This window comes from Pipra filicauda, unplaced genomic scaffold (genome assembly GCF_003945595.2).
Source record: "Pipra filicauda isolate LSUMZ 115617 unplaced genomic scaffold, ASM394559v2 scaffold2_size9829703_pilon, whole genome shotgun sequence".
Lineage (NCBI taxonomy): Eukaryota > Metazoa > Chordata > Aves > Passeriformes > Pipridae > Pipra > Pipra filicauda.
In genome coordinates, this window is record NW_024104421.1 from 2289265 (window position 1) to 2307499 (window position 18235).

General features: G+C 41.0%; 1 protein-coding gene across 15 annotated transcripts in view; it reads left to right on the forward strand.

Annotated features, from left to right (window-relative positions):
* Positions 1-18235, forward strand: part of MICAL3 (microtubule associated monooxygenase, calponin and LIM domain containing 3) — a 167394-nt gene that overhangs the window by 108358 nt on the left and 40801 nt on the right. For 8 of the 15 annotated variants that reach the window (XM_039383179.1, XM_039383174.1, XM_039383177.1 and 5 more), the window contains 2 exons: positions 9297-9492; positions 13767-14005. In XM_039383179.1, coding sequence (XP_039239113.1) covers positions 9297-9492; positions 13767-14005 — 435 coding nt within the window. Of the gene's footprint in view, positions 1-9296; positions 9493-13766; positions 14006-15112; positions 15203-18235 lie in introns of all 15 variants that reach the window. The other 7 variants (XM_039383181.1, XM_039383170.1, XM_039383171.1 and 4 more) reach the window with 1 other exon arrangement.

Sequence of the window (18235 nt, forward strand, 5' to 3'; positions counted from 1 at the left end):
CCATTGTAGGAGGCCCCCAGACTTGTCAGGCACAACTTCCCTTAGTGAAGCCATACTGGCTGTCACCAATCACCTTCTTACTTTCCATGTGCCTTAGCATCATTTTGAGGAGGATCTGCTCCATGATCTTACTGGACACTGAGAGGAGAATTATCAGCCTGTAGTTCCCCAGGTGTTCCATTTTTTATAAAAATGGGGATTATGTTTCCTTTTTTTCCAGTTAGTGGGATTTTCACCAGACTACCACAACTTCTCAGGAAGTGGCTTAGCTGCTTCTTCCATCGGTTCCCTCAGAATTCCCATGGACTCATGCACCTTGAGGTTCCTTAAATGTTCTGGAACCTGACCTCCTGCAGTGGGTGGTTCTTCATCCTCCCAGTCCCTACCCTTGCCTTCTGTGATTTGAGCCGTGTGCCTGAAGCACTTGCCAGTGAAGATTGCACTGCTACTTATAGGTGGAAATAATCCTTGTTTCAGCTTTGTGTTACTTGCACAGTGGGAATCACCTGTCTGATCCCTCCCACTGAGATGAGACATTCCATAGGGCTGCTACATAAAAGTGGCAAGAAAAAGATGCCACAGTGAATAAACTGAGCCAAGTCTTACCTAGCAGAAAAGATAGAGGCTTTCTTTGTAACACCATAAAAGGGATTATTGTTTGGATTATAACTGGACAATCAGTCTTAAATATTGATTTCTAAGTTACTTAACAAAAATAAAGAGAGTACTTCACTCAGAAAAAGAAGGGGAAAGCTCATGAACCAAGGTCATGGCGAATTTTAAAATATATGTGTGGTTCTTTGAGGTAACATGTTGAATAGCTTCCAGGACAAAATTTATGCCTGCAAAATAATGTTATCTTTAGCCAGATTATCTTCAGCGCTCTTCAGCCTTCCCACACTCAGCTTCTTTCAGGGAATGGAAATGAGGCCAGGCAATATATGATAGAGCTGATCAAAATACCAGAGAGAGCTCCAACATCTTAGATGATACCAGCAAAAGGGGAAATGATCAGTAATAGGTTACTGATTTACCAATACTCCTGAGTGATAAACACACCAGTAATTAATGGACTTAAAATCCCTACATAATTTATGTTATATTTCTAATACTGGAAACCTGTTTGAGCAGCAGTAAAAGTGAAATCTGTACAAATGTTAAGATTTTCTGCCGAAGGAGATGTAATAAGGAGTATTGAGCTTAGCAGTGTTCCCTGGGGCTTGGATTAGGTGACCTAATACCTCCTTTCCCCTGATTCTTTTCTCCACCCACCAGTGACAGCACTGGATGCTTTCCAGGAGTCAGAAATAGCTATATTCCTGGATTATTCTATACTTCTGCTGTAATGAAGACAACTTTTCTGTATTATTAAACCATATACTGAACTCTTAACTTTCATGACTTAATGTTGCTACTTCACACACCTGCATATGGAAAACACTATTTCTTAAACATAACTTTATACTGTGAAGTTGCAGATGAATTTGTATTTGTTTTCAAGACATAAGTATAAATTACAGATGACCTTGATATTAAACTGGTTAACTATATTCACTTCTGGTTGCTTCCACTCAAACCAGAGAAAGGTCAGATCAATGCAATTGCCAGCTGTTTCCAGGCTCTGTCCTACTGATGCAGTAAGCAACTGTTTTGTCAGTGTCTGTTTTGTGAATTCTAGAAATCTGTTTTGACCAAAATAATGAGGGGAGTGGGGGGAAAACACTGCAACACCCATGAAACAAATATGTGAGCTTTTAATTTCATTCAATAGTCAGTCCAATTCACTTTCATGATTATGAAGAGTCCAGGCTTCCACATTTACTGACAGTATCTGAGAATGAAGAACTTAATTCTAGCTGGAGGTTGTGGAATGTATGGAGGAGGACTTATATCTTAATATGTTTGTTTCTGGGGTATCTATTTCAGAATCCCCTGAGTATTTTAACTATCAGCTCTTCCTATAAACATTATAATGTTGTATAGGCCCCCCTTGGGGGCCTCTGTGTTCCTCATTGCTTAGGGGACCAGTAGATATCAACAGGAATCTCACTGATTTTTATTTCATGTGCTGTTGAATTAAGTAATGCTATAAAATTTTTTGGTCAGCACTGGAAATAGTACTGGTAAATCTCTGCTGGATACTTCTACTTCAGGGGATATTTTGATAAAGCACCTTTCTGTCTGTACAGCTCAAGCATTTCTCTGTTCAGATTTGCTGGGAAGAATTGTTGGATTGTGAGTTTGAGGACTGAGCCTGACATAGCAGTAGAAGTCTCGAGCCATGTTGGTTGCTCAGTGGCAAAACTCTTTTTCTTCTGGTAGGCTCGAGAGCTGCAGTTCTGCTCTGTGTCTGCTCTTGAGTTCCCTAGATTTGAAGTGTCAGTTTAAGGACAGTTGTATTGATCAAGTCCGCCCTGCATAAACCAGTTTGCAGTTGCACAGTTCCCATGTCAAACTCCAAGAGCTTTGACTCAGTAGAGTGCATCTTCTAGAAAGCTGAGTTACTATTCACTGCTGTGATTGGTATGTGTACATTGCAGAAGAATTCCAGCAGGGTCATTGTCAGGTTTGAGTTCAGTTTGAATCCTGTGCATGGACACTGGATATCTTGCTTATGAATAGACTTTGTTTTTCTTACCCTACTGTCCTCTTTGAATTCAGGCCTTTTATATTTAGCAGAACATGTTATGAATCAAACTGGAAACACAGACATCAGAAAATTTGAGATTTGATGGCTTCTTTTTACAGCTGAGTAATTCAGGCTTCCTGAGGGCTTGGGAATACCCTAGAGAGAAAGCTGAGGCATTATATCAAAATAACATTGACATTTGATATCTACTTGTCATGGTTTAACCCCAGCTGGCATTTAAGTATCATGCAGCTGCTCTCTCCCCCACCCCCCACCAGCCCTGGTGCGCAGGAGAATCTGAAGGAAAGTAAAACTTGTGGGTTGAGATAAGAACAGTGTAATAATTGAAACAAAGTACAATATTATAGTAATAACAACAACAAAAATGATAACTGTAATGAAAATGAAGGAGAGAGGAATAAACCCAAAGAACAACTGATACACAATGCACTTTTCTCACCGCCCACCCACCGATTCCCAGCTAGTCCCTGAGCAGCTATCGGTCCCTCCTGGCCAACTCCCCCCCCTTTACATGTGCTGGCCATGATGTTCCATAGTTATGGAATATCCCTTTGGCCAGTTTGGGTCAGCTGGCCTGGCCACACTCCCTCCCAGCCTCTTGTGCACCTGCTCTCTGGCAGAGCCCAGGGAACTTGAACATCCTTGGCTCAGGATAAGCACTGCTTAGCAACAGCCAAAACATCAGTGTGCTATCGAGGTTATCATCACACTAAACCCAAAACACGGCACTGTACCAGCTACTAGGCAGAAAATTAACTCTACCCCAGCCAAACCCAAGATGCTGTTTGGTATTTGCATTCAAATAAATGGGTTCTTGTTTCTATTTGAGGAGGTATTTATAGTGCCCCTTTTGTCCTTGAGATTGTGCTTATCAAGATTCAGGGGATCCTGCCAGGATATGTGCAGTTCTGCACTATGTGATGTGAGGCTGCGTGAACAAGCAGTGACAAGAATTCACCAGATCTGCTGGGCTCTTTCCAGTGGTTTCCTGGAGACATGTCTTCATAGAGAGAATTTAAATTTTAAAATTTTAAAGGGTGGATGAATCTAGATTTAAAACTTAGAATTTCTTACTAACCCTTAAAAAATCCATTCTGTTTAACACACTTCCACTGGTCAGTTTAGAGTTGCCATGTACATGTTTTATGTATCTGTTACTGTGCAGTACAAAAATTGCTAAGAGTGGCTAGATGGCAATTTTCAAGAGGATTAAGGAAACGATTTCATAAGAAATCAGTTGCACTTATATAAATGGAATGTCTTAATTGACTTATTGTTTCAATGTGTGCAGCATCTAACCACGGACCTCGGTACCAAGATTTCCTTTCCTTTTGTACACACAGTGCTGGGCATTTTCTTATACCAAAGTGTTTCTTCTTGACTTCAAGTAAAGTTGAGAGTGAAAGGGTTGGCATTGTGCATTCTGGATCCTGTTTCTGGCAATGCCACTAGTCTGTTATGGGATTGCCTTGCTGGTATTTAATCTCTGTGTCTGGACTTGTGCAATGCCCCTACAGTACTTACCTACTTCCAAAATAGGTTTGTTTTAGTGTGCTAGCACTTGTAAAGCATTTTGAGGCCCTTGGATGAGAAGTGGAGTTGGAATACAAACAGGGAGTTAATGGAACTGAAGTGGGTGAGGGTGAAACTTCTAGGAAAAAACACGGAACTCAGTTTGACCTTAACACAGATGAAAAATGAGAAGCCTAAAAATGCTGTTGGATCTTGTCTGCTGCCTTTATATCTCAGTGATAATGTTTGCTGAGCTGTAAGCACACTTCAGAAACCTTATCCCAAAAGATATTTCTTAGAAATTAATGACAATGGAATATGAGGACTTCCAGCATTTCTGACTCAGAGCTCCCTGCAACACCTTTAAACTCCAATGGAAAAGTTCCCCTCTTCCTCTTCTGTACTTTGTCACGCACAATGTGCTGCTGTCTCTGTAGGAATTGTTTTATCTGACTTAGTTATGTTCTCAAACAATTGTGCAGAGGTAGAAGTAATTGAAGAGTTTGGAAAAGACAAGTGAAAACAAACAGGTGCAGTGTTTCACATGACCACAAAACCACAAGACTTGAGAAATCCAGAATGACCTTTTTCCTGAGAATGTATTCATTCCTTCCCCCTTTTGCATGTGTTTCAAAGTAGACTCCTTTGTTTGAATTTCCATAACTCCCCCAGGCAATGGCTGAGTCTGTGCAAAATACTGAACCCACACTTACAAGAGATGACATGTAACTTGGATATTAAGATTGCAAGCTAAGAAAAGCAAGTCTAGAGGTACTGCATGATTAATGAAAATAACTTCAGTAAAATAGACAGGGATTTTCCCTTTGGGAAGAATTCATTGTTCTCAGGTTCCCAGTTCTCTCCTGCATCTTCAGCAAGTGTTGTGTCAGGGAGTAAATTTGGCAAGATTTCATTGAGCTTGTGGGAATAATTGTGTCGATTTTACAGAACAGGGTGGTACTGGGAGGAATCGAGACGGGATCCTCTCTCAAGAGGAGCTTCTCAAGTCTTCCAGGAATTGCCAGAGTTGCCGGAAAGGACACACTATTAGGCAAGCAGTGGTTCTGTGCAGGAATGTTATCTCTGATCATACACTTATCTTTACAGGAGGCAAGCTGTGTCAAGGCTGAGTTAACTAAAGGATTCTGGCAACTTTCATGCACCAGCTAAGCAGCCTGTCCTGTTACAAAAAACAGTTCCCTTGAGATGATCTGTGTAATGTTCATGGCCCACTGTCCAAAGTAAAGAATCAAGTCTTAAAATGTGTCCTATTTTGGATGTTGCTCATGGGTTTTTAGCTGATCAGTTGATTGTATGAGAAGCTGCACTTGGCTTTCAGGTAGCTCCCCTCCCTGGATAGTAACACAACTTTCTTTTCCCAGCAAATGCAGCCTCATCAGCCCCTTTTCTCTCAGCTGTGACTGGTTGCTGCCTTTTGTCTCTGTGGGCCCAGAGGCACTGACCAGGTAGAACATCAGCCACTGGCTGTGGAGCTGTCTTGTGCCAGTGAGCTGCAGAACAGTCTGGAGAGCCCAGCATAATGATTTTAGAGAGAGACACCTTTCCCCTCCAGAGGAACTTTAAGGATAAGCTTTAGAGTCTACAAGAACTGCAGTGGAATAGACTTTGCCCATCCATTTACCACTGTATATATATATATATATATAAGTGAGGGTAGGAGAGCTTCAGATTCCCTTCCTCCTATTTGTAGTTTCTTATTGTAGCATCAAATGAATTGGTGTGCACTTGGTAGCATATTATGAGGAAATTGTCTGTCATCCAAACACGTTAATGATACCTGTACCTCACTCTTACTTTTATCCCTTACATAGATTTGGGAAGTGTAATGCTTTTCCTTCTGATAGTTGATGGCTTTGCAGTGCACAAAGTTGGCTATCAGTAGCATTTCTCTTGTTTCATATTTGGTAACAGTGGCTTTGCAGCTACCCAGATGGCATCTTTTAGAAACAGAACCGATAGATCAAGTGAACTAAGTGGTCCATGTAGTGCAATTCCTAGAAATCCCTTGCTGAAACTGGTAATCAGTTGAGTTTCTGTATCATGTTCTCTGACGTGGAGCTGTTTTCTTTGACCAATCCTGCATCTCAAGTGTGTGGATATATAAATTAATTAGAGAAGGTGCTGGGAATGTCCTTCCTACTTCTTTGAGATTTTGAAGCATGGAGTGCTTGTCAAGCTCGCAGGACATCTTGGCTTGTCCACATCCTTTTGCATTAACGTTTAGGTAGCTTTTCCATCTGTGCAGTTTCTTAACACAGTTGCATTGAGTCACTCCCACTTACAGTTTGTGCTGTGATAGGATTTGTTTGATTTCCTGTGTACCAGTTATACTGAGTCTTCGTGATGAGAAGGGCAATGATGATTTGTGTTTTGAAAAACATACCTGAAAGATCATGTGTGTTCATGAAATGCATATAAATGGATGTCAACTTGATTTTCAGTCCTCCTCTACCTTAGAGTGATTGCTGCTAGTCTTTCTCCCCACCCTAGATACTGGAGCAGTGAAACAACCTTTTTAAAAAAAATACTCTATTCCATTTCATTTAATTATATGGGAATGGTTTTATATTTTGATAGAAAACAAAAGAAGTAAAATAACATCAGGTGGATTAGAAGTTCTTGTTCTTTTTGTTTTTCATCATTTTTTTTCTGCTTGTGGACTTTGCAGCTGTGTTAGGGTTTGCATCAGAAGAGAACAAGTCAAAAACAGCTTGTGAAAAGATACTTCTGTTGAAGTAGGTGAGCCAAGCTGATAGCTCTGGGTATATGAAGAGTTCCAAGTAGTAGAAAAACTTTTTTTTTATTATTTTAATATATTCCTTGTTTGCTTTCCCTCACTTTGGTGTTCTTGTGTTAACCAAAGTCTTTTGGTCTTTTACTGTCAGCCAGAAGTGGCAGAGCAATATTCCAGGTCAGTTCCCCTGTTACTGTGAACTCAGGGTTGGGGAATGTAACACAGATTGCAAAAATAGATTTGGCCGAGGTGGTATCACGATCAAGAGAGAGAATTAAATGAAACATGAATCCCAGTTGAAAAGCCAGTCCAGTTCCACTAAACTTTGCAAACACTAACACAACATAAGGCTTAGCAGCAGGAAACGGTAGAGACCACAGTATCCCTGGAAATGCAAGGCAATGTTCCCACCTGCCACCTGAGCAAGCTTCTCTGGTTTATACTGTAAAGAAGCCATGTAGTTCCAGCTGAAAGCACAGCAGCCACTTGCCCACATCACAGAAGGGTTAAATCCTGCTAAGGAAGAGAGCAAAACACTCCTGGCAGTTGTTTTTATGAGATATTATCTTTCAGGAGAGGGATTGGAAATAGATGCCACTAATCATGGCAAGGCCTGTGTAATTTTGTGTGGAACACTAAGATGACTGAGAGAGTAATTGCCCTGAAAAAAGAACTGTTAGGAATAAAGTGAGAAACTACAAAGGATGAAGAAAGGAAACAAAAACTGTTTTGGAGGTTAAAATATGTGAGGATAAAGTAAACGCTGCCAAAGCTCATGCTGGGTTAGACTTTGCAAAGGAAAGGAAAGCAAAGAGCTCTGTTCCTTAAGCATGTAAGTAAAAGCAAGGCAAGGGAAACCAGCAGTGGGTCCACAGTGAGGATGGAGCTGACATAAAATGCAGTTTAATGTATAGTCAATCAGATGGCCTTCCATTTCAGTTGGCATTGGACTGGGAGCAAAAGAGTCGGTGTGTAGCAAGATTGGGAAAGACTAATCCAATGATGCAGGAAGAAAAGTTTAAATATTATCATACTGTAATGATTGAAAATAAAATTGTGGAGTTTCACTGAAAGTAACTGGGGGACTGATCTTTGTGGTAGTGTCACTAAGGTTTCTGTCCAAAAAATAACAAGGAAAAAATCTGCTGAAATTTCAAACCCCCACCAATGCAGAGAAGGATGGGCACATCATTCACTAAGAGCTGCAAAATGTTGCCATCTGTGATGTTGAACAGAAATGTAATAGCAGAAAGTACCAGGTCATGCACTGAGAAAGTGGTGAGAATTTTGGCTACCAACAAAGTTCTTATCAGCTGAAAGCAAAGAAAGAGAAAGATCTGAACACCAGTCAGTGAGTAAATGCCACCAGTATTATGTGGCATATAAATAGGCAAGTGTGTTCCCAGCGTGTACCAGATGAGAGATTTGTGGCAGGGTTGTGTGTTACGCTGATAAGGCCTCATCTGGAAAGCTGTGCTCAGTTCTAATCACACAGGTTCTGGAAAGATTAATCCAAACTGGGACAGGTGCAGAGACCTAGGGGATGATCAGCACGCTGAAGAGCTTATCTTGTGAGAGAGTGGCTTGGCTTGTTTAGCAAAGCAAAACAAAAGCATGGAAATGTTGGGCTCTGTAAATAGTATAAGCTGGGTAAGGGTAAATGGTGGCATGTTATTCGAGCTAAAATATTAGAATATACTTCATTGAGTGCCACAGTGAGTGAAGCTCCTGTATTATTTTCTCCAACTGCCTGGGTCACATATCCTTGCAATTTTCTGGGATTTATGGGATTTTTGCTTGCAAACATCTCCCCAAGATTTTTCCCTGTGATTCATTTCATCACAAATTCTGATTAAAAAGCAACTTAACTCAAGTCTATAAAAAGCCTTAAAACATACTCCAGCTGGACCTTTTTCATTCCTTCACTCATCTTTAAGTAGTAACAATATTGTCTTTCTCCCTAACTCTGTAGACTTGACTGGTAACGATTTTAACACGCAGCAGGGTTGCCCCATAGCATTCCTACTGTGTCTCAGAAAATACATCCAGTCTGTGCCCAGGCCTTCCCCAGTACTTGTTACATAGACTCCATTGCATCTCTAGTTTTTGCAGCTAAAATGGCCCTGTTTCCTCTTTCAACTAGGACATTTAACATTTTTTTTAGCATCTATTAGCCTAAACCACTTAAGATTCCCTTTAGCAGTCTGGCTTCCCAGCAGGTTGTGCCAGTAGTGGCGAACAGGATAATGACATAAGGTATTCTCTCGCTTTATTTACCTCCCTCTGCCTCGTGCCCCTTTTCTCACAATCGCTCGGTTTTCTTAAAGAATTACGGTTCTGACTGTTGCATTTATTGTTTATTCACTGGCTTACCCTTAGGTTCTAATGTGAATGGGCTGGAGGAGCCCAGCCTCGCCAAGCGGCTGCGGGGCACTCCGGAGCGGATTGAGCTGGAGAACTACCGGCTGTCGCTGCAGCGGGAGGAAGAACTGGAAGAGGTTCCCGAAGAGACACTGGCAGAGCATAACCTGAGCAGCGTGTTGGACAAAGGAACAGAAGAGGATGTGCCCAGCAGGTTAGCACACATTGCCCATGAGCTTTTTTTATACTGGCTTTTGCCTGCTTTTCCCTTAGCTTTCCTTAACATATTATTTACCAGGTTGCCCTTTCCAAAGTTATAAAAGGAGTTCTGTGTACGTACACAGATATTTTATCTTGCGCTTTCTGTTCTAAATAGCTTATGACCATTCTTAGAAGACACTTCTAGGACTGTAATGCCATGAAATTAAGTCCTAAATTGGAACGGATTTTTTAATTTTTACTATTTTAATTGTCATGTAAATGAATTTTTCTTAGCAAACAGAACACGAATTCAAGTAGGAGGGGATTCCAAAGTTAATTTCTCTTCTGAATGTTTTACATTACAATTCAAAACTACTTTTGATTTCAAGATTCAACCTTGACACACATGTAGTCGTGACAGAATGCTGGTGCAATGCCTGAGAGATATTAATTGGAAGCAATAGTTATGGCTGTTAAAAAATATGTTGTACCTTCATGAATTTCTCCTTATCTGCAAAATGCTTTGTAAGAACACCAGGATCCATGTACGTGCAGGTAGAGCTACAGGAAACAGTTGTTGGAAGAATCATTGAGAGAAAATCCTCAAAAAGATGTTTGTGAACTTTATAGTGGATCACACACTTTTGCAGTCTTGATTTCTTAACAGGGTTTCAAATCATCTACTTGTCTTTATAGCAATAGCAACCCTTACCTTTTCAGCTCTGAGTCTGTCCAGTAGTCTTGAAATAAACTCAGAAAATGCTGTTATTGATTTCCTAAGACTTAGATCCTATGAACATATTCTATGTATGCATTACCTACAGATACAGAGCTGTATGAAAAATTGAATAATCTTGGACTATTTGTAGGAGATGCAAACTGTATTTTCTTCACTCGTCCTTCCTTTAGTTCCCTGCTCAGGTCTAGGAATTTTATCAACTGTGACAATATAAGCATTAATGATAGTAGGGATTTTTAGTCCTTTATGTTTCTAGCTCTAAAACAAAATTTACTAGTATGGAGCTATTCACTATTGTTATTCTTTGTCTTGATTTCAGTAAATCAGGACACAATAGACCTGCTCAATAAATGGCAGAAGACTTGCAAAGGAGAAGAGTTAGTTTAAAAAAAAAGGAGATTTTGGCATTTTGGCATGAAGTTGTTGGTCATCTCCAAGTGATGTTTTGTGGGATTATGGAGACTGAGGGCAGTATACTATTAGGTTAGCAAGTTGGATTTTGTCTCTTTGGGTGTTACATTTAGTTCCCTTTGTCCTACATTCATCCCCATAACCTGTATTAAAATGATATTTCTGTCTATAATAGACTGTATTGTCTAATTCTGGATGTGAAAAGCAGTGTTTAGTGGGCAACTCACACTCTGTCATAGGGAGAAAAGAGAAAATACATCAAATTCCTTGTCAGTATGACCTGGAAAAATTTATGTTCCAAATCTAAATATGGCAAGCAGTTTACTGAGAGCATTGACAAGGCTGTGTGGGCCAAACATGAGAGAGAATTTTCTAGGCAATGTAGCTCTTGGGTATCCTCTGTTCAGCTGTATCCACTCCATGATATGTCACAGAAAGAAGGCAAAAAAAGGGGGGAAAGCCTGACTACTTTTTCAGCAACAAAAGAAAAAAAGTTTTGACTCCTGCAACAAGCCAACCAATCCCTGATTTGATCATCTTCACTGTCATGGTGCAGCGCCGCAGGGTTAGGAGCAGGCAGAGGGGATGGGGAACTCTTTGTCCTCTCTGTGTCTTATGGAGTGGGGGGCTGGGCTTCAGGGTTCACTGAGGTGTGAGATCTAAGTCAGGCAGAGACCTCACATTTTGGTTGCACAGCTTCCTGTCACACACACACACTTGGGAGCATCCACGCTGGAGAGGAAGTTTACAGGAAACAGTACTCAGAGTATATTTTTTCAAAAGAGTTGATCTTGTTTAGGCTTCCACAAGAAAAAAGATCAATTAAGCAATTACACCCTGACTGTGTAGTCAGGGTATGAGGGGTGGGAAACCCTTTATATGCCTTATTCATTGCCTTTAACTTGCAGTAACTCCCAGTATGTCATCTGCAGTTTTGGTATCCCACTCTGTGGCCTTTCAAAGCGGTGTCGTAGGAGAGCTTGTGCCGTGTGGGTCCGCATGGCAAGGAAAGAGGTTCATTTCCACAGTTTGGGTTTTCAGTTAGTCTCCCCAGAACTAAGTCTGTGTACATACACCTTTCTAATGAGATATTCAAGTGCTTATACAAATTCCATAAAGCATCCTACCTTGGGTCTTTGAATTCTGCTTTATAGAAAAAAAAGAGTTCAGCTGTTGAATTAATTCCTATGGCACAGGGTTGCCATGCTGAAAGGAATGCCCACTATAGCAGGCCATCTCACTGCTGTCTTTCAGCTTCTCATTTCTCAGCATTCAAAGGTCAAACAAAAACCAAGTTATAAACAAAAGCCAAAGAAGGTAAAGTGAGCTATGCGATAAGGAATGTGTGTCGTCAATATTCCATGCGATAAGCCGCTGGTTGAAGAGCAGCAGCTCGTCCCGTTCAGCAGTCATGGCAACAATTTGAGCAGCAGTAAACCTTATTGACAGCACATGAAAACTCCAGCATGTGGCACCTGTCAGGTTTATTTCCATACCAAAGGCTGGGAAGGTTAATCAGGGAGGAGGGGAACATCACTTTTTATCTCTGTGACAATATCTGCATAAAGCCTTTGGAATATGCTTTGGTCTCCTGGAATATGCAGCGATTCCATGACTTGCACCAGTGTTTGTATTTCACATGTGAAAATCAGGCAGCATGTTAAAAATAAGTATTTGGTTCATGCTGTGAAAAAGTGGGTTGTAACTTGAGCAAAATAGTGCTATATGGATGCAGAACAGTGAGGAGAATTTAAGAGCCTCTGGACAGAAGTGTGTGACAGTCAGAGCATGAATGAAGTGTTTTCCTTATTAGGTTTGTTATCAAAAATAGGCTTTCAGACAAGTAGATGAATAAAATTATGTAAATATGATATTACCACTGCACAAGTTATATTTTATAGACTTACATGAAGTGTGAGCTTCATTATTTTTGACTTGTTGGTTTTCTCTTTCATTGTCTGTATGGGAATGGGCTCTGCCAAAGGCTGTTAACCAGTGATAATGGGCATAAGGAAGCAGAAATACTGTTCTCAGTTTATTCGCCCAAACTTTTAACTATTCACAGTTTTCTCCTTCAGTCAGATGAACTGGGCCTTCTAAGATTTATAGGGGAAGCATCCAACTTTTGCTCTAATAAATGCAGTTCTGTAATGTCAATGATCTCTTAAGGAAAAGCAAAGGTAGAGCACCTTTTCACCTTGCATATGAGGTCTCTGAGTGTGCTGTAGTTCTCATTCATTTTCCAGTGACAAGCACAACCACCTTTCTTCCCAATTCCTCTAGGTAGTCCAGCATGTAAGAGTGAGCCAGATTAAATGCCTTTGTATAGGTGGTTACATTTCTTGCCCCCGCAGTTTATGCTGAGGAACTGTTACAATTAAACAGAAGTAGCTTCTAAAAGGCAGTAATGTTTTACTGCTTTGTATAGTTTAGACTTTGCTGTGAGAATAATAAGCTCATTATTGTAATTATCTTTGCACTGCTTCCTACAGTTTCTTGCCTCTATGTACACTGTGTACTTAATTGGATACATATTTCTGTCTGTGATGTAGAAGAGTGAGTAATTTTGTATTTTTTTTTCTTTGGCTCCCCTTGGTTCACATACTGTATCCTTTGTCCTGATAGTTGTGTTGTGTGTTCTTTCTACTCCCAAAGCCTTCTCTGGTTCACAACATCAAGTGCCAAAATCATCTTAGTTATCGTAGCTGGCAGTAGCTGCCACATCAAAAGATGTGACCTTCTACATTCTGATACTGCTAAGAATTCTTGCACTAGTTTATCCAAAGCAATGTGATATGAAGAAAGTAGTTTCTTTTTGCTGTGTTCAGTTGTCATGAACTGTAACAATAAATGCTGCACAAATATTTGAACTTGGCTTCACAGGCACTTTTCTGCTGCTTCACATTCTTTGAAGGAAGCAGAACAAGGACCATACTGCAGTCCACACGTGATGCTGTCACTAAAATGCTTATGAAATGTTGAAAGCAGAAAATTAGTGTTATGTTTTGGGCTGGTGGGTATTGAAACAATTTGTCAGTGATCTGAGACTGATCGAGGAAACATTAACTGCGTAATCTTTAATATTATTATTTATTATTAACTATATAATCCTTTTTTTTTTTTCTAAAACCTTACAGTAGTTCAGAGTCTGAGATGGAGGAGGAAGATGAGGAGGAAGAGGATGAACTACTGCTGCCTCAGCAACCCCCTTCAGACTTGGGTGGTGTGCCGTGGAAAGAGGCCGTGCGTATCCACGCCCTCCTGAAGGGAAAGAGTGAAGAAGAGATTGAGGCTGAGGAGAATCACGAGATTGAGGACAAAGATGATTATGATGAGGAGGAATACGAAGAGGAAGAAGATGAGGAGTCGAGCGAAGGTTAGACTGGTTTGTCCTTTCTTTCTGCTAGACAACAGGGAAAACTGGGTTGAGTATTGGCCATGCAGAATGAGAAAGATTTGCCTGGAAAACTTCTCTTCTTCTTTCACATCTTTATTGCTCTGATTTTTTTAAGGGAGTTATTGTCAAGGAAAGCTTTGGGTGGATCATTGTGGACACAGAAGGACTTTGCCCACAGGGCAGTTAGAGCACTAGTACCAACACAATATGCTTCCCGTACACCATGCCAACATGTGCAATTCACAGCTTTGTGCTGCTGTATTGGTTTATTGTTGGTTTTTATTATTATTTGGAATTGGATTTGAATGTGCCCTTTGTTCTTTGGCAACAAGAACTGGAAGCATTGTGGTTGCAGTGCCTCCCTAAGGGGTAGTGCCCTATCACTGTAATCAGGACATTCCAGAAGAAGCTGCTTGTAGCTCTCCTTTGTTAAAAGATGGCCTTGAGAAATCAGGGAGTTCAGGTGCTTCCCATTTTAGCTCTGAGAGACTTCTGTGGGAAATCTTAGGGAAAGACTCGTTCCCCTGTGTTTGTGTCAATCATCAAAATGCAAAGTTTGTGCTAAGAATAGACATGTTTCCAGTGTTTCACCACCATGCCAAATTTCTCGCTGATCTTGTCTTTGTCTTTATACTCACATTTCCATTTTGTGGAGACTAGTAGACTCCAAAGAGCTTTTTCGTAAAGGTCTTTGGCTGCCTACTGCAAGCAGAGGTCCAGTTTTTTGAGCCTTAGTGGCAGCGTTGTTGATGAGCTCAGCAGGCTACTTGGCTACTTCTTCAACGTAGGAGCTGTATCTCCATGACTGAAATCTATGGAAATCAGGACTTCTTTTTAAGTCTGGTAACATGCATGTTGTGTGTTTAGTCTGCTGAGCCGTGGTGTTCTTGGACGGATGTTGTTCCATTCAAGCAGTTTTCCTGTCAGACACTGAATACAGCGGGACTACGGGGAGTTGCTGGATTTCCAGACAGTCTCTCTTTCTGATTCTGTCCTCTCTCTTTCTCTCTTTCCCTCTCTCCATCGCTTGTGTGTGTACACGCGTGTCTGGTGTTATATGTGGATGTGTGGTTCCCTCTGCTGTAGAGGGGGAGTATAACCCTTGGGAGAGAGAGCTGCAGCAAGGCCTCTGGCTTCAACGTCTCTCAGATGAAGAGGACTCGGGTACATGTAAAGGTACCCGTACACACCATCTCCACTTCCATTTCCCCAAAGGAGCGGGGAATGTTTTAAAGAGCAGGTCCCACATGAGAAGTTTCTGTGTTTTATTTAATTACCAGCTCCCTCAAAACTGATTCGGGAGCTGTTGTTATCTTTGTCTCCTCATCCAAGTGCCATGAATCAGTTCTGTCTTTGCCACTGGATTTAGTAAAATGATAAAGCTGCCAAGTACCTCAGGATATCTAGAAAGCTTGGACAATTTGCTACTGTAATTTGTATGAACAGTGACCTCCACATATTTAGGAGTTTCAAATTTGTTCCATACACACAGAGTACTTGCACCTGTGCAATATGTCAGACATATGGGATGCATTGAAGTGTGTCAGCAAACTTGCTTTTTTTGTTGTCCTTTGTTGAGTGTGTGTCTGTGGGGAGAGTCTGGGGGGCAACTAATCAAGCTGCAGTGATCCCTCAAGATTTTTTGAACAGTTGGTCATAAAATTAATCTGACATTCAAATCTAACTGGTTGTGTTCTCTTGCAGTTTATTTTTATGTTTTGGTTTGGGTTTTTTTGTAAGCACTTGGTCCTAATAGCTTGTTAATACTTATTTCCTCAATGTGATTCCTTAGAGCCAGAACACATAAGAGGAAAATCAAGTGCTTTCCTGCATGTAAGAGGGCATATGCAGTTGTCAAACTGCATATTTTGCAGCTTACGGTTTTAATAACTGTAGCTTGGCTTCTGACTTTTTATTTTTTTAAGGGGAAAAAAATTGGAAGAAGTGTTAACATTTTTTCCTCATTTAACTTTTCTGATGGTAAGAATGAGAAGTATTAGTAAGATGGCTGAAGGGCATATCTGAAGAAGTTCCTCTCATTGGAGTTGTTAGTGTGCTCTCAACCTGGCTCTTGAGGAGTTGATTTGCACGTGGCTCCTCATTCCATTAAAGTGAAAACACTGAGATTACCCACAGCTTATAAAGTGCTGATAGGTGCTACAGTGAAAATGGAGGGAAATGTTACTGTTCCAAATCTAAGTGCAATTACTGTTCAGCTTCCTGCACAGCTCAGCAGGCAGTCCTGAGGGAAGGCTGTGCCAGGTGTTTGAAATTCTCAAGCACTTAGACTTTAAAGAAGTGTTAGATTTGTCTCTTAGCCAAGCATCAGTCTTTCATGGCTGGCTGTGCTGCTCCTTATTTACTGGAGAAGGTGAGAGGGACCAGTGTTCTAACCAGGACAGGCTCAGGCCTCTGTCCAGAGGCTCGTGGAGAAATTATAGGTGTATATGTTACAGTAGTCTAAATACCAGAGAAATCCATTTTAAAACATGCAGATCACGTGGGACCTGCTCTTTCCAAGCCTTGCTGAGGGACTATATACTTCTCAGCCATTGCTGGCAAACCTAAACCTTTTAACACAGAATTTTGTGCGGCGATGCAAGTGCTAACTCTACTCATCCTGGGGCCTGCATGCGAGTGCTTTGGTATGGAGCAAGAAAAGCCCAGGTTCCTGTCCCTGCAGGATGTCCAGTGGCTCTGGTAGCCCATGTGGTTGTGCTGATTGATACAAAAACTCTCTGATGAGGCGACAGAGACATAAAACCGCTAAATACTTGGCTAAATTGTGAATCCCGCTCTGCATTTGAGTTTGTGCCTCTGAAGCCTTTTCCCCTTAATAACCATCTGATGATTCTGTCCTTCCTGCAGTTCCTTCTGCCTGTTTCTCCTGCAGTTTTAATGCCAAATCTCACACAAAATCATTCCTAAAATGCAAGGCCTGAACAGTTTGTCATATCTGGGAAAAACATGGCCAGGAGAGAGGAACTTCATTAAAATGAGACAACAGGAAATAACGAGTGCAAGCTCTAAATGCTGCTAATGTGTCCTGTTTTCTTCAAACACTACTGCACCATGTGAAAGTCTAACTGCTTTTGAGGTTCTAACCTGCAGAAGCAGTGTTTTGCCCTACTCAGTGGTAATCCAGCTGTTGTGAAAAATGACGTCCTACTTTATAAAGTAAGTGGGCATTTTTCTTTCAGTTTGAGACGTTTGCTTTTGAAGACCACTCCTGCAGAAGGTGAACAGGTGAACACCTGTCCCCTGTAGAACCAGTTATTTTTTTATGGATAAATAAAACCTGAGTTACAGTCCCGGAGCAGATAACAACAGAGACAGGGTCTATGAATTTAATACCTCAGAGTAGGTGCTCCCAAAGGTGGGTGTTCTGCAGCAGTTAAACAAGTTGCTTATCAATTGCTTTAGGTGCCTGTTGTTCCATAAGTAGCTGAGCTTTGTGTAGGCAGGTATTCCCTTCTGGGGAGGTGGGAGTGGCTGTTAAGTCACAATCAAAATGCTGTTATTCTTCAGGAAAAAAAAATCCCCCCTTTGAACAAGTCAGTACAAAAGAGCAGGAGTAAACAAAGTAGTGTTTTAAGTGCTAAAGTAGGCGTGTGCCCCTGTGTGCATGTGCACATGCACACATGTGAAACTCTGAGATCCATCATGTAATTTAATTCACAAAGAAATGTGTACCCAGCCCAGAAAGGAGTGCTTAACCCAATAATAGGGAATGAAAAACTTTTTGTCTTGGTGCATCAAACTACAATGCAGATTGTCCCTAGCCTTTAACAGCAAGACATCGTTTGCAATAATCATAATGAATAGGCTGAAGGAGCTGGAAATTTCTGCTAAATTGGTGTTTACATACCACATACTGTTGGACACCCAGAGAATGTCTTTCATTTCAGCGAAGCTTCTTGCAATAGAGATAATCTATAATTATTTTCTTTATAGCATTCCTCTGCCTTTGGAATGGCATTATTCAGCTTTGATGGGAAGTATGAGGAGCGCTATATTGGTGTATGCGTGCACACACAATGCCGAGCTTTTTCTGTCTGTCTTGCAAACTGATCTGAGCCAATAATATTTTCTTTTCTTATTTCCTTTCCTATATTGTGTTACCTTTCCTTTCCACTGCTCTCCCATCTTTTCCTCCCTGTCCTTCATACACCCTTCCTACAACCTGGTATACCATGCCCTCCTCCTGCT